This window comes from Ursus americanus, chromosome 18 (assembly GCF_024610735.1).
Source record: "Ursus americanus isolate L20-20 chromosome 18, mUrsAme1.1.p, whole genome shotgun sequence".
Taxonomy (NCBI): Eukaryota; Metazoa; Chordata; class Mammalia; order Carnivora; family Ursidae; genus Ursus; species Ursus americanus.
In genome coordinates this window covers 6,787,211-6,801,364 of record NC_142144.1, presented here as the reverse complement: position 1 = coordinate 6,801,364, position 14,154 = coordinate 6,787,211, and the positions used below count along the sequence as shown (strand labels likewise).

At 59.4% G+C, this 14,154-nt stretch overlaps 1 protein-coding gene across 1 annotated transcript in view; it reads left to right on the top strand.

Annotated features, from left to right (window-relative positions):
- Window positions 1–12,932, top strand: part of PTPA (protein phosphatase 2 phosphatase activator) — a 28,803-nt gene extending 15,871 nt beyond the window's left edge. Inside the window, exons 6-10 of the mRNA XM_045770965.2 lie at window positions 178–277; window positions 1,172–1,296; window positions 2,366–2,466; window positions 7,247–7,354; window positions 11,414–12,932. Of these exons, the coding sequence (XP_045626921.1) occupies window positions 178–277; window positions 1,172–1,296; window positions 2,366–2,466; window positions 7,247–7,354; window positions 11,414–11,491 (512 nt within the window). The 3' untranslated portion in view covers window positions 11,492–12,932. The remainder of the gene's footprint in view (window positions 1–177; window positions 278–1,171; window positions 1,297–2,365; window positions 2,467–7,246; window positions 7,355–11,413) is intronic.
- Window positions 12,933–14,154: the final 1,222 nt, after the last annotated feature.

Sequence of the window (14,154 nt, the reverse complement as noted above, 5' to 3'; positions counted from 1 at the left end):
TAGTGGTAGTTCTCAAAAGGGCCTGGGTCTTTCTGGAAGGGGCGGAGGCCCCATTATCTCCATGTTGACCTCCCTCTGTAGAGGGGCAGTTCCCAGTGATTTGGAGTCTGGTGAGACAAGAACAGTCCCACTCCTTTTTCTGGAAGACTGTCGACCTCGGCTGTGTTTCTCCCCCAGGACATGAAGCAGCCTTTGCCGCTTTCCTCTGCTGCCTCTGCAAGATTGGGGTGCTCCGGGTAGACGACCAGATAGCTATTGTCTTCAAGGTGTTCAATCGGTGAGTGAGAAGCGCAGCAGGGCTCTCTCCTCCTTGTCACTTCCGGACGGGACAGGGTGCTGGAGGGCTCTTCTGAGTGGCTGTTGCTTCTTTCGGCCTGTCCTAATGGAGCCCTGGCCGTGGATGGGGCATCCAAGAAGCCTTCTGATGGGTTCAGATTCAAGTAATGACAAGTGAAGGAAATGTCACATGCCAGCTGCTGATGCTCCCGTGGCGTTCGCTGTGTCGAGCTGTGTCCTGAACACTCCACGCGCAGCTCCCTCCCTATATTCCCCCAACAGCTCTAGGCAGTAGTGACTGTCATTTCCATTTTATAGATGAAGAAACGGAGGCCCAGAGAAATCAGCTGTCTTCTGATCCCTGAGGTCACAGAGCCAGCTGAACCCCACTGCAGTCGGGATCTGACCCGCTCCCCCGCCCCCCCCACCCAGCCAGAGGCCTCAGACAGCACGTTCCATTCCGGGCCCGACTCTGGCGATGCTGATGCCAGGGCGCCTGGGTGACGCTGACACAGTCCCTGAGAACAGGGAAGGTGGGAGCCAGAAGGCCCCAGGAGATGGTCTGCTCTGTCCCCCACAGCTTTCCCATGGGCAGGCCAGAGTTCGGGAGCGTGGGGCTCCTGCCCTGGCTCTCACATTGTTAGGAGTTGATGGCGCTAAACCCCCCCCTTCCTGGGCCGAAAGAAGGCTGAGCGTGGGAGAAAAAAATAAAGCGACATAATTTTGAGAGCACCAGCCGATGCATAACTGACACGTGTAGGTTGTAATAGAAAATAGAGACCAGGTACACTCTTAGGTGGTTATTTCTGGCCTCCATGAGTTCCCAGTGGCAGAAGGGTTGAGACTGTCTCTCTGCTTTTTGCTACCTCGTTCTTCCCCTCCCTCCTGGGCGCAGGTACCTCGAGGTTATGCGGAAACTCCAGAAGACGTACAGGATGGAGCCGGCCGGCAGCCAGGGAGTGTGGGGCCTGGACGACTTTCAGTTTCTGCCTTTCATCTGGGGCAGCTCACAGCTGATAGGTACTGAAGGGGACCCCACCCCCCCTCCCCGGGTGTGTGCTCTGTCCACCGCCGTCCTCCCTCCCGTCCTCCCTTCCCGCCTCACCTCTGCTGCTCAGGGCGGACAGTGACAGCTTGTAAAGCAGGCATTAGACCGGCTATTGACGGAGGCTGTTTGCTGTCGACCTTGTGCTGCGAGCCCGCGCTGGCAGGCCAGGGGAGGCGGAGGCAGAGTGTGCCGAGATAATGGAAAGTGACACGGGCTGGAGCAGGGGCGCTCGCCTGGCGCATCCATGGACTGGCGTGAAATGCGCCCCCGCTCCTGACAGCGGCGGCGGGGTTTTATGTTGAAAATGAGGGGCTCTTTTGACTCGCTGACCGGCGTCATCCGCCGTTATTATCGAGCTGTGTGCAAGGGGGCCCGCCGGGGAGCAGCCACCCAGTGCGGGGCAGGGAGCCGCTTCCCGTGGGCCTTCTTGGCTGGCTCCCCACACTCGGCCACCCCTTTTCCGGCTGGGGCGGCTCCCTGGCATCTCCGGTGGGTGAGGGTCGGGTGGTGACTTCCGCTTCAGCATAGGATTAACTGCCTCCAAAGTAGTATTCATGAGTATTGGAGTGTTTGCTCGGAGCCCGTTAGGTAGCTTATCTCCCAGAACCTTCTCAGGACCCTGGGAAGGGTCTTTGCCTGCAGGAGACTGGCCGCCCCTGACGAACGCTTCACGTGCGCGGGCCGTGCGGGGCTCTCCTGTGGTCCGGCCAGCAGGCGGGATAAGGGAGGTGCTGTTCATAGCCCCACTGCACAGAGGAGGAAGCCGAGCCTCAGAGGGCTGAGGTCACTGGTTCAGGGTCACATGGCTAGAAAAAGGCAAAGCCACCACTCATTCCACTAGAACAGACACACACACGCACATGCACACACGTTTGCACCGCACATACACGCACCCGTCATTTATTGCTCTCGCAGGTCAAGTGTTAAGGGCGTATGGGTGGGATGTGGCCCCACGGTGGGTGGGTGTAGACTGCCCTGGGCTGAGGTTCTCGGTGGGTGCGAGTGGCTGGTTCTGAACTCTGGGGCTCCTTGCTGTTCCAGACCACCCATATCTGGAGCCCAGGCACTTTGTCGATGAGAAGGCCGTGAACGAGAACCACAAGGACTACATGTTCCTGGAGTGTATCCTGTTTATCACTGAGGTAAGGGGCAGGGGTGAGGGAGAAGCCCATGGCGGCCTCCAGGTCGAGTTGAACTGACACTGGTAGCTTTGGGGTGGGACAGAGGAGCCAGAGCTCTTTCCTGGAGGTGGCAGGGCTGGCCCTAGTAGGTGGGTTATGGACAAGGAAGCCCCACTAGGCCTATGAAAGGTTAAGCCTTCTTCTGACTATCAAGGATCTCCTCCCCCAAATCAGTGGTCTGGGGTTACTCCTGAACTCCGTGAGACTCGAGTTGAGGGACTGAGACTCTGTCGCTTGCGGACTTGGTGACTGATGCAGCTGGGCTGAGGGGCTGGGGGTGGGACCCACAAGGCCTGTCCGACACATGCATGTGGCTGTGTGGGATGAAACCACTGCAGGAGGTGGAGGGACTCACGTGGACAACAGGGATAGGTTTCTGCTGAAGGGACACATCTCGGTCCGTGCCTGAGAACGTGGGCCAGACGAGGTGCTGGAGGTGAGCCAAGCAGGCCTGGGCCCCAGCCTGCCTGGCAGGGGATGTTTCTTAACTGGGTGCTGTTGCCCAACTAAGGCTGGGTCTCCCACTTCCTCGAGGTCACCCAGGGAGCTTGTTAAAATCCACATTCCCGTGCCCAGCCCCAGCTTTCTGAATCAAGAATATTGGGGGACAAGAGCCAGGAACCTGTATTTAAATACACTTGCCAGGTGACTCTGCACAGAATTTGGGGATTCACTGCTCATAGGGCCTCTCTCACAGGAGGTGTCAGGGCCTTTCATCCTCCCTGCTGCGTACCTCTCTCCCTCCCCCCAAACTTTCAGAGGGTGCCCTGGTTCTGCTGTCTGGAGAGGGTCTTGCCACCATTCTCTTTCCAATGCCCAGATGCCCGTCTGGGCCCAGTGATACTCCTGGCACAGCTGTGGGTCCCCTCCCCACCAGGACTGCTCTCTTGGCTCCGGTTCTGAGCCCCCATCCAACGGAGAAGCCTGGTGAAGCAGCCATTGCCCCAGGCTCCTCATGGTCAGCATTCGGCTCAGGCCTCTGCCAAACTCCAGAGGCCAGAGGGGAATGACGCGACACGTTTTCCCAAGTCAGCAAATGGAGCCGGGACCAATGGCTGGATGGCCACTGCTTCAGTCTCAGATTTGCTGCCTTCAGCAATGTAGCAGGCCCAAGGTCGGAAGGACTCGGGGCAGCCTGGCTCACTGCCTCAAGAGCCAGTCACGTGATGCTCTTTCCAGAGTGGAATGCGAGGATCTGGGGAGCCCTGGGAGACCCTGGAAGGAGCCGGAGGAGCAGGGTGGGGAGAAGGGGTGCACATTCTAGGCTGAGCCATTGCTTTGCTCACAAGGGGGTGAAAGGCTCAGCTGTTCTGGCTCCCTCTGGCGGCTGGCCAAGCCCCTGGGTCCCTGTCCGTGACTAACAAGGAAGAAGGCCAGGGCGGGCTTCAGGGAATATGGGAATTGATTCCAGGTTAAAATTTTGTATTTTTATTTGTTTGGTTGGTTATACTGGTATAAAAACGCAAAAGCTTTCCAAAGTTTGGGACCGGGTTTCTCTGCTGGACGAAATCCTGAAGTGGCCACTAGGTGGCGCTAAAGGCACATGGAACTCGGAGAAGGCTTTAGCAACTTAATTGGGGGAGAGGCAGAGGCAGACCCTAGAGTTTTTGCTTGTTCTGCACCTTCTCTGCAAGGCCTGGTTTTCACTTTGGGTCTAGGTGCTTGGGCATGGTGGTGAACACCGAATGCTAGCAGGGCTGAGGGCTCCCTTTCATCCACCTGGCCTCGCTGCGACGTGGCTGGCACTGAGGGTGCTGACTGCTGCCTTTCTGCTAGTTCTCCCCAGCTCGAATCTGGGCTACGCCCACCCCAGCCCCCTTCCGCCCCGCAGTTCGGGAATGAGTGACCTGGCCTGGCTCACCCTGACCAAGGGAGGCTGAAGGCCTGCCACTGGGACACAGGGGACCTGGAGGCCTGTGCAGAGTGCTGTGTGCTTTGGGCTGGAAGAGGGCGGTGTTGCCTCTGGAGACCTGGGGATCAGGACGGCTGGTGCAACTAGGAGAAAAAAAAAACAAAACAAGAAGTTGGAAATGGAACCGGGCATCTCCTCCCTGTCTCCCAGGACCTGCCCTGGTAGCCCTGGGGATCCCGGATGAGGGACCCCACCTTGCAGGGCTTCTGCTGTCTCAGGAAATGCAGCCCTGGCGCCTTTAAGAGCCCAGGGCAGGCAGGAAAAGAATTTCAGTTTCAATCTGGCTTCTAAATTTGGAGTTTTGGGAAGGGAGGGATCAGATTTCAGCTGGAAGGGAAGGAGCTGACAGGAAGGCGCTGTGCAGAGCCTCCCCCCATCCCCCCTCAGTTACTGACAGAGGAACCATTTACAAAAGGCCGATTCTCTTGGGAGTGGAGAGGCAGGAACGCAGCGTCTGTGAGTAATTTCCTGCTCAATATGGCTGCTCTGACTCACACGATTCCCCTGGGGTCACTGCGGGACTGCAGCTTGCTTGCTCGTTCTCGCTCTTTCTCTTCTCCCTTTGTGGCTAGAATGAGCTAATTTTTTTTTGTCTTCTCGCTCCCGATTCCTTTTTCCCCCCTCGTCTGTTTTCCTTCCCCAGAGTTGTAAAGTCTCCTTCTGAAGGACTTAGGGAGGCCTGGGGACACAAGGCCTGGGGTGTTGGGGTGGGGGGTGGGGCAGCCCCTCTAGAGAAATAGCATCTCCGGCCTTTCCGCAGGGCCACTGGGGCTCTGCCAGCAGGCCAGAGAGGCCTTTTGGGGTCCCCTCCCATGCCCCTAGCGGGTGAGGCTGGCCCACGAGGCAGAGCCTCTGGTTTCCCAGAGTCATCTGCTGGCCCTGGCCTCGGGGCCCTTGCTGAGCAGGCTTCTGGAGCTGTGCTGTGGGATGAGGCCAGCAGGGCTCCTCCGGGGTGGTTTGTTCACAGGGCCTTATGCAGAGTGAAACTGATTACACATCTCCAGTGATCCCTGAACCTCTCTGGGCCTGGAAGTGTGCAGGAGAGGACTGGAGCCCAGCGCTGGTCCCCAAAGGGCAGAGAGCTTTGGGGGAAGGGGTGGGGCGAGAGGGAGGGCCGGTAGTTGGGGGTGGAGCCTGCTTGAGTGGGATGGTTGGAACAAAGCTTCTTGAAGGCTAGGCCGCATAGGTTTTGGGTACCAGCAGCCATCCTGGAGGAAGGAGCCTTAGAAAGAGAGAGGTGGGGAAAGATAGTGGGTGTAGGCACTGACCCAGGAAAGCCCTGTGGCCACCAGGGTGGGTCTTGTCTCTGTCTACCCCCTTAGGCTGTGGCCTCACTGCTGGAGGAAGGTTTTGTCCTTGCTACTGAACCTGGGGGTTGAGACAGGCTTTTGGGGAACTTTAGCCAGGGGAGGGAGGTGACAGCAGTAAATGGCAGCTTTTTGGACTTAAATCTTGCAGTTTGGTACAAGGCCCTTATTGGAGAAGTGAGAGGCGTGTGGGAGTGGGTCACCTGGAGAGTCCACAGCCAAACGGTGGGGGTGTTATGAGTTCCTGGGCCCTTATTCTTATGCCCAATATGGAGAGAGAGCTTTGAGCCCATTCTTTCTCCCTGGAACAGCTCTCCCCCAGCCCCGCCTCCACTCACAGCCTCTTCTGGAACCTTCCACCCACTCAGGGTCCAAGTCTCTGCTTCCTTGCCAGCTCAGCCTCTTTGCTTTTCAGACTCTTTCTTCTGAAGCCTGGGGCTCAGGGTGCTGAACCCCATTCCCCCAGCCAGCATCAGTGCTGTTTATAAGCTGGGGGGGGCAGTGTTGAGGGGGATTGAAGTGCCTGCTAGCTGCAGATGTGCGGGCCTTGTGTGGAGGGGTGCACGCAGGCGCACAAGGCTCCTTGTCTCAGTGCTGTGGTTTCTCTTGTCATGGGAACTTCACTGGGCTTGCTGCAGAGTCTCTCTCCCTCCTGGAGGGTCAGACTCTCGGCAAGAGGAGGGACAGGAGTGGAGCTGTCCCTGCTCCTGCCTGTCCCTTGCTGCTGTGGATGCCATCCTTTCCTTACCTCCCAGCCAGGTCGGGCTGGCTTTCTAAACAGACCTTCCTGCCGAATCTGCTGCAGGCCCCCCCGGCTCACGTCTGCCTCTCTTTTCCTCCCTCCCTTTTGCCTGCCATGCAGAGGGCAGTTGGATGCCTGGTTTGGTCTTCCCCATCCTGCGCTTCCCCCAAACCCACCCCTCCCCTGGCTCTTCCAGCTCTGCCTGTGGCAGGTGCAGCCTGAGTACCTGGTGGTAGAGCCCACCCCGTGTGTGGGGCTGGGGAGGACCGGGGAGGCTGCTGCCACTGTTTGTCTGAATGGGAGTGGGTCCCTGGCCTGGTGGGGTGCTCTGTGGCTGGGGGGCAATTGCTCGGAGTCCCAGCCGGGGCTTGGGTTGAGATTTAATTTTTCTGAGGCTGCTGAATATGGTGGGTGGTGGGAATCGGGCCCTCTTTTTTTGGTTGTGGAAGAAAGAGGATGACTCTGGGGGTTATATTTTCCCAGTGGGTCTTGTAGAGCAAGAGAGACCGTCTCTGGTACTTATGTGTGCCTGTGTGTGTGTGTGTGTGTGTGTACCCCCCCGATGATGCAGTCAAGTCCTCAAGCACATATGTGCACGTGTGCGTGTGTATATGTGTATACATATGCACGCACGTCTGTGCTTTAGTGTGCGCGCATGTTTGTACGTGCTTGTGTGTGCGTGCACACGTGTGCACATGGATGTGTGCGACCTTGCTGTGGGGATCCGGGGGATGAGCTCCCAGGCGCCCTGCTTCTCCAGCTGTGGATTCTCTTTTCCAGATGAAGACAGGCCCCTTCGCAGAGCACTCCAACCAGCTGTGGAACATCAGTGCCGTGCCCTCCTGGTCCAAAGTGAACCAGGGCCTGATCCGCATGTACAAGGCCGAGGTGAGAAGGGCTGGCCGGTGCTCCTGGTCCTGGGGCTGCCGCCCCCCCATCTGCTGCTTTGCTCTGAGCTTGGTCCAGCCCGTCTGATGCGGCAGGCCTCAGAGTCTCTATCTGTGGGATGGGCAGTCAGAGAATCACTAGGCTGAGGCCCGGCTCGGGCCTGTGACTGAGTCGAGGCCGTGCTGCTCAGGGCTCCGTCAGATGGCCAGAGGCCCTTCACAGCTCGCTCTCCCATGGGGGCACGAAAGTGGACAGGCTTTGCAGGCACCATCAAAATTGGTGTTTCTCAGACTTTGGTGGGTCTGATCCCTGGGCAGGTGGGAGGTCTCTGGGAAGGCCCAGAGCTGACATTTCTAGCAATCACTTCAGGTGGTCTTCCTGCTCTCTGATGGGAGAGGCGGGGCGAGGAGGTGGTTTCCCTGAGCTCCCCCTGCTGGGAGTTAGCTGCCCAGCTCTTGAGGGTGTCCTCTGCCCTCTTTCCTCTTGGGCACCTTTTCCCCACCAAGGAGGTGGCTTTTTTTTCCCTTGCAAGTAGGAAGGAGACATTTTCTTTCCATTCTGTCCCTTCCGCTAGCTCCTTTCACATCTGTGCACACCAATGCCAGAGCTGTGTGACCTTGGCCAGGGACGGGCCTGGATGTGAAGTCCCTCACCTAGAGTAACGAGTCTCCAAAGGCCCCTCTTTCTGCCCTCAGGCTGGTGGTCTTCGACGTTGTCCTGTGGGTGCCCATCTCTTGACCCTTGGCCATCCCTCTCCCACGGAGGGAGGGAGGTTGGTTCTCTGGGTCTACTTCATTACACTCAAAGCTTATTCAGAGCCCGATAGCGGGGGCAGGGGTGCAGGGGTGCAGGGAGGAGAGGGTATTAGAGGCTTGGATGTGGTTGGGTAGTACAGATGCTTTCAGTTGGCCCTGTTCCCTCTGCATGGCCCTGAAGGGGTTAATGGCGCTGGAACTGACCGGGCCTGGCCCTCTCTCTCCCTTCCGCCCCCTCCCCCTCTGGTCCCCTTCCTCTGGACTTCACATCCTGTGTTTAGGTTCCAACCCACATACCTCTCTAATCTGAGAGGCGCGTTTGCTGGGGCTGCGCAGGCGCCTTCCGGGCTAGCCCACTGGGCCCTCCAGTCCCGCTGTCCCCTGTCTGGAGCGCACCGGGGTCACCGCCCTCTGGGTGTCCTGTTGTTCCTGACACCCGGCCCCCTGCCCCGCCAGACTCACAGTGGGTGCCAATGGGGAACTCATCCCCCCTGCTGAGCCCTCCGCACTGCAGGGGGCTGTGTGCAGCATGGGAGGAGTGCACGGCCCCTCCGGCCTCCCACCCCCGCTCCCACCCCCGCTCCCGGACGCCACAGGCAGGACGCACAGGCAGGACTCCCGTGCCTTTCCTGCTTGGGGTCTGAAGTGCTGTCCTTCCTGCATGGCTCTTACTTGAGTGACTCTAAACTTACCTTGGGGTTGGGGTGGAGGGTGGGGGGCATGGCCCTCAGGGCAGAGCAGGAGCCCCTGCCCCCTTCCCCCACCTGCCCCTTCCAGAGGAGGAGCTCCAGGCTGCCGGGGATGAGGGAGGAGCAGGGAGGAGCGAGCTAAGATTCCAAATGGTGGTGCAACCGCAGGAACAAAACAGAACAGGGGTAACAGCTGTGGGATTTCTGCGGGTGCGGGAGGACGGCCCGTGCAGCTCAGGCCCAGACCGAGGGAACGCCAGTGGATCACAGAGCACCCTTCCCGAACACAGGGGAAACGCCAGCTCCGGATGTGCGCAGGCGCGGTGTGAGCTGACAGCCTTGCGGGGGGCTGTGTGGTGGCCAGACTTCCCTGTAGGACAGCGCTGGAGCCCACTGACTGGGGGCTTCGGGGCACCGCCTCTCTGTGATGTTTGGCGCTCGTTTATAAGTTGCTAGCAGGTAGCCCTTGGTCTTCTGGTCTCCGAGAGCCTGTGGGATTGCCTGCTCCCTTCCCAGAGGTCCAAGGAAAGGGACTTGGGTTTTCAGGTCAGTTCTCAGTCCGTGGGGAGGACCCGCGAGGCCCACCAGTCTTGAAGTGCGGAACAGGGTTAGCAAGGCCATGGCCAACAGTCAGAGTTGGCTCTTGGAGGGGAGTTGGTCCCCTGAGCTGCCATGGACGCCTGGCCAGGCCTGGCATTAGGTGGCCTCAGGATTTGGGACCCACTGTGTGCATCCATGCTCTGCCCCTAACCCCTCTGAAGTGGGGAACCAAATGTGTTCAGCGCCCTTGTGGGTGGCAGGGCCTGTCTTTCCCGAGGGCTGTCACTTGTCAGGGCCTGGAGAACCCCTTCTCCCCCTTGAAACACCGGGACCCGGAAGGGCTTCCAGCTCTGGGCCTCCAGCCGAAAGGTCTGTGCGGGTTGGGCTGAGCTGCTCTTCCAGTCCACGGTGGGGCCCCGGGCACCGCTAGCTGGGAGAGGCCTGACCGGAGGCTCCCTTCTGCTGTGGTCCTAAAGCCTTAGCCTTCCTTTGCCCCTAGTAGCCCCTTGCCTTTTAGCCCAGCCCCTATCCTGTCCCGGGGCCCTGGGGAAGCTTGTTCTGGGTCCCTGAAGGCAGAGTGCAGAGAATTGCCCCCGCCCCCTCCTGCTAAGCCTCGGCCTTTGCAGCTCCTCTTGAATGAGAGCTAGAAGCTGGTTGACCTTTGACCCTTTCTGGAATTCCAGGGCCCTGGGGGCCCCCTTTTACAAACTCCCACCACTTCCTTGATGACATAAGCACAATGGCAGCTGCCTGTGCCTCTGGCCTGGAGCTGCTGCTGCCCCCCCCCCCCCTGCTCCCCACTTTCTCTTCTTTAGGCCCAGCAGCCTGGCTGTGGCCTGGAGCTCTGCTCCCACACTGAGCTTAGCTCCCAGCTGAGCTTAGTTCTCCATCCTTCTTCCACGACACAGAAAGATTTTCCTTCTCCTGCTCACCTCCTGGGCCCCCTTTAGGCCTTGACCGTCCCTCACCTGACATACACAAAGCTGGTCCAGACCTCATTTCACGTCTGGTTGTTGAGGTGAGGGGACCTGGGCCGGTCGTGGCTCACCTTTGTCCCCCTAAGTTAGGAGGAGATTAAGACCAGTCACAGAGCAGGACTTGCCCTATCTGGAGCTGTAAGTCATGTTCCAACCCAGCCATCCTGGTGGTTTTCTGTGGTCAAAGGTATGAGAGAAGGTGGATCCTCACTTGCCCGGAGCTGAGCTAGCCAGTGACCAGGGCCTGTGTTAGGCACAGCAGAACTGGTGTGGGGAGGCTGGGAGCTGGGGCCCCCTTGCCTTTTCTGGTCCCGTGTAGTGCTAAGCAGTGCCTGGGTCAGAGGGCAGAGGTGTGTGGGCTGGGGCCTGGCTGCCTGTGGGCCAGGCCAGCTTCTGTAGTAGGCCTTGCCAATCTCCCCATCTCTACCAGAGCCCTGGGCTGAGGCCCTGGCTGGGCTGGGTTCAAGGAGTAGGGCCATACCCCTGTTCAGTGTTCGTGTCTGCCTCACGCACAAGGCTGCTGGGAATTGCCCTGGGAGTCGGGGGACGTTAACTGTCTCTTACTGTCTCACTATGAAGGGCCAGAGTGCCTTTCTCAGTCCAGAGAACTGAAGATTGCAGAAAAATGCGTCTTGGACCCTTCTTAAGCTTGTGTCCAAATGTCCCCACCCTCTTCTCCAGGACCAGGGCCTGGGCTAGGGGCTCCCCTGTGGTCTGGAGGGTTCTTTTCATGTCTGGTCCCCAGCTCCCTGCCCTCCCCCAATGTCCCCGCCCCGTGATGTTGGGCTGCCTTCCCTTTCCCTTCCTTTCTCCCTCTCCCTCACTTATTATTTGGTGGGTCTGACTGTCGTGGAGTCGGGGTCTTTGGATGGGAGCGGGTGGTCAGAAACAGGTAGGAAGCCTTGCCTTTCCCTGAAGGCCTGGGAGCTCCCCCATGATGGCCCCCTTCCTGGGCCCTGGCTGGACGCTGTCTGGGAACCATGCTGGTCTGAAGCTCCAGAGTTGTCCAGGGGTCCCTTGGAGGCCCGAGAGGCCGAGTGCGTCTTGACGGGGGCGCAGTGCCGTCCTCACCTCTGTTCTTCCCCCTCCCCTTCGCAGTGCCTGGAGAAGTTTCCTGTGATCCAGCACTTCAAGTTCGGGAGCTTGCTGCCCATCCATCCGGTCACCTCATGCTAGGGGCTGAGCCGCCAGAGCTCCTGTGCCTGCCCTCCCCTGCCCCAGCTCCGGTCACTCCCTGACCCCTCCCTCTGTTCTTTCTGTTTGCTGAGAGGCTGTCTGCTGCGGTGGGTGGTGAGCGTGGGGTTGAGGGAGGCTCAGGGCATAAGGCTGAGGGACCCAAAGTGAAGGGAGAAGTGACCAAAGTGGGGCCCATTTCCCCATGGCGGGAGGCTGTGCTTGGGCCCCAGTCCCGCGCTTGGCCTTCCTCTCCTCCTTTCCCTCCTGTCCAGTCCCGGTCGAGACCTGGGCTGGTCTGCACCACTGGGAGGGGGAGGGGTTTGCGGTTTCCATTGCTTTCCTTTCCTAGGTCCTGTTGCCTTTTTAGGGCTTGGAGCAGTTGCTCCCCATGGGGTGGGTCGGTTTCCTAAGCCATGTTTGGGTGGGAGTTGGGGGGTTCTGAAGGCTGGAGGCTGAGGCTGACGGCCAGCCTGGGGTGAGGTTGGGGACCGAGAAGCATTGGCTGTTCTGGCCCACGACCCTCCCAGCTTCTTTTCGTGGCTACCCCCTGGGTCTGTTGGCGCCTGTGTCCAGTGCCTCATCCTGGCTTCTCTGTTCTTTGGCCTTTGGCTCTGTTGGGTTTCCTGGCCATTGCCACTCGCATTGCTCTCTACAAGGGTGGCCTCTGGAAGCTGCTCTTTGAGTAGGCCCTGGGTGCAGGGCTTGCTCACTGGCTGATTGGGTGAGGCCTGCCCTTCCAAAGTTTCTCAGGCTGGGAGGGGGTGGCAGAGACACAGGGAGGGGCTGGAGCCCACCGTGGTTGTGGGGAACCTGGATTCCTCCTGAATCTTAGGTTCTGCTCCCTCCTCCCTGCTGCTTGCTTTTCCAGGGCCCTTTGGCCCTGTTTCTCTGCCCTTCAGGGCAGTGGGTCAGGGGCCACTGGAGCACTCAGCAGCCCCCTTGTCCTCCCCTCTCTCTGAACTCACCCACTGGCTCTCCAGGATGAGGCAGCCATGGCCCCTCCAAGCCTAGGCTTTGGCCCTGAGGGATGGCAGGGGCTGGGCTGGATGAGGGGTTGCTGGTGTGCCAGGTCCTGAGTTTTCTTCTAGGACTGCTCTTGGGCCAGCCTCTTGCGGGCTCTCCCTGGCCCAAGCCCAGGCCTGTCCTTCTCCATTACCCCTGCCCTCTATCTGGGTCCACATCCCCTTTGGGAAGGGGGAGCTCCCAAGAAGCACAATTCAGGGGCTTGACCCTTACATCTGGCCCGATGGCCTGGGCAGAGGCCAGGACAGGAACCACTAGAGTCACAGAAATCATTTTCCTAGGAGAGGCCCCGTGCTGGCCTCCCTCCCAGGGTCCAGACCACCGCCTTCCTGACTCCTCTTGCCCTGCCCCCTTTGTGCCCCCCTAGCCCCATGCGCCTTCATTGCTGTTTGGATTAAAGCCTCTGTTTTGCACCTGTCACCTGTGTGAGGTGTGTCTTTTCATGCCACGTGTTTATTCCTTCTCCACGTGCCTCTTTGTCTCCCCATCAGGTCCCCTTCCCTGGGGCCATCATCTCCCCATCAGGTCCCCTTCATCTGGGGCTGGGGCCGGCTCAGTGGGCGTCTGGGCTGAGCCTTCCCCGGGAAGCCAGTGAACGTGCGGCGGTTGCCCAAGCACGCTCTGGCGGGTCGTGGCTGTCCCCACCCCCAGCGGGAAGGTCTTGGGTAAGTTACCGAATCTCTCTGAGTCTCGGCTTCCTCATCTGCAAAATGGGGACCATCACAGGGTGACGGCCAGGAGTGAGTGGAAGATGTGAGAACCTCAGCCCAGGGCCTGGCACAGAGCAAATGCCTATGGTCACCACAGCTTTCCTAGGTGAAGGCAGCCTGTCTGGACTCCAGGCTTGACGGGGGAGCCTTTGGACTGGACTTTGCTGCAAGCCATGTACCTGTGGCTTTTAGGGGTGCACCTTCTATATCGTCCTCCCCCCACCCCTTCTCTTCCTGTTGTGCTGGAGTTGGGGAGTCGGGGGGCCGCCGTACCTGAGGCTTCTTGGACACACCTGTTCGTGGGCTTGTGTCTGCAGATCAGTCTCAGAGGATGAGCCCTCGGCCCTTCTGCCAGCCTCGGAGGCCTTGCCCAGGACAGCCTGGGGGCCAGGAGCCCTGCCTCAAGTCAGGCCCACCCAAGCCAACCTAAGGCCCGCGGCGCTGCTTACCAGCTGGGGGACCCTCAGGGTTGATGTCATCACTGAGCCTGGCTTCCTCATCTGGAAAGCAGGCATAAAGCTACTTCGGCCATGGATTGTGAGGACTCAGTCATTTCACAGGTGGTTAGTAGGCTGCGTATTCCCTATTCTCTTGGGGATGACAGTGGTCAGCCCCCCAAATACCAGGATGTTAGGTGGTGGTGGGTATTATGAAGGAAATACCAGCAATTCGTTGAGAGCGCGGCGGGCGGGGTTGGCTTGAACGACACGGTTGGGAAAGACCCCTCGGAGGACCGTGAGTCGTGGAGAGAGCCGCAGGCTGGGGGCAGGGGGAGCAGCTGGGAGCCCAGCACCGCAGGGGGGTCGGGTGGGCAGGGTCCTCACAGGCCCTTACTGACAGGTTGGCGATTTAGTCTCCGAGGGTCATCGGGGAGCTGCTGGAGGGTCTGGCTCGTGAGAAGGGCCTGGAGTATGTGGGTCAAGAGGAGAA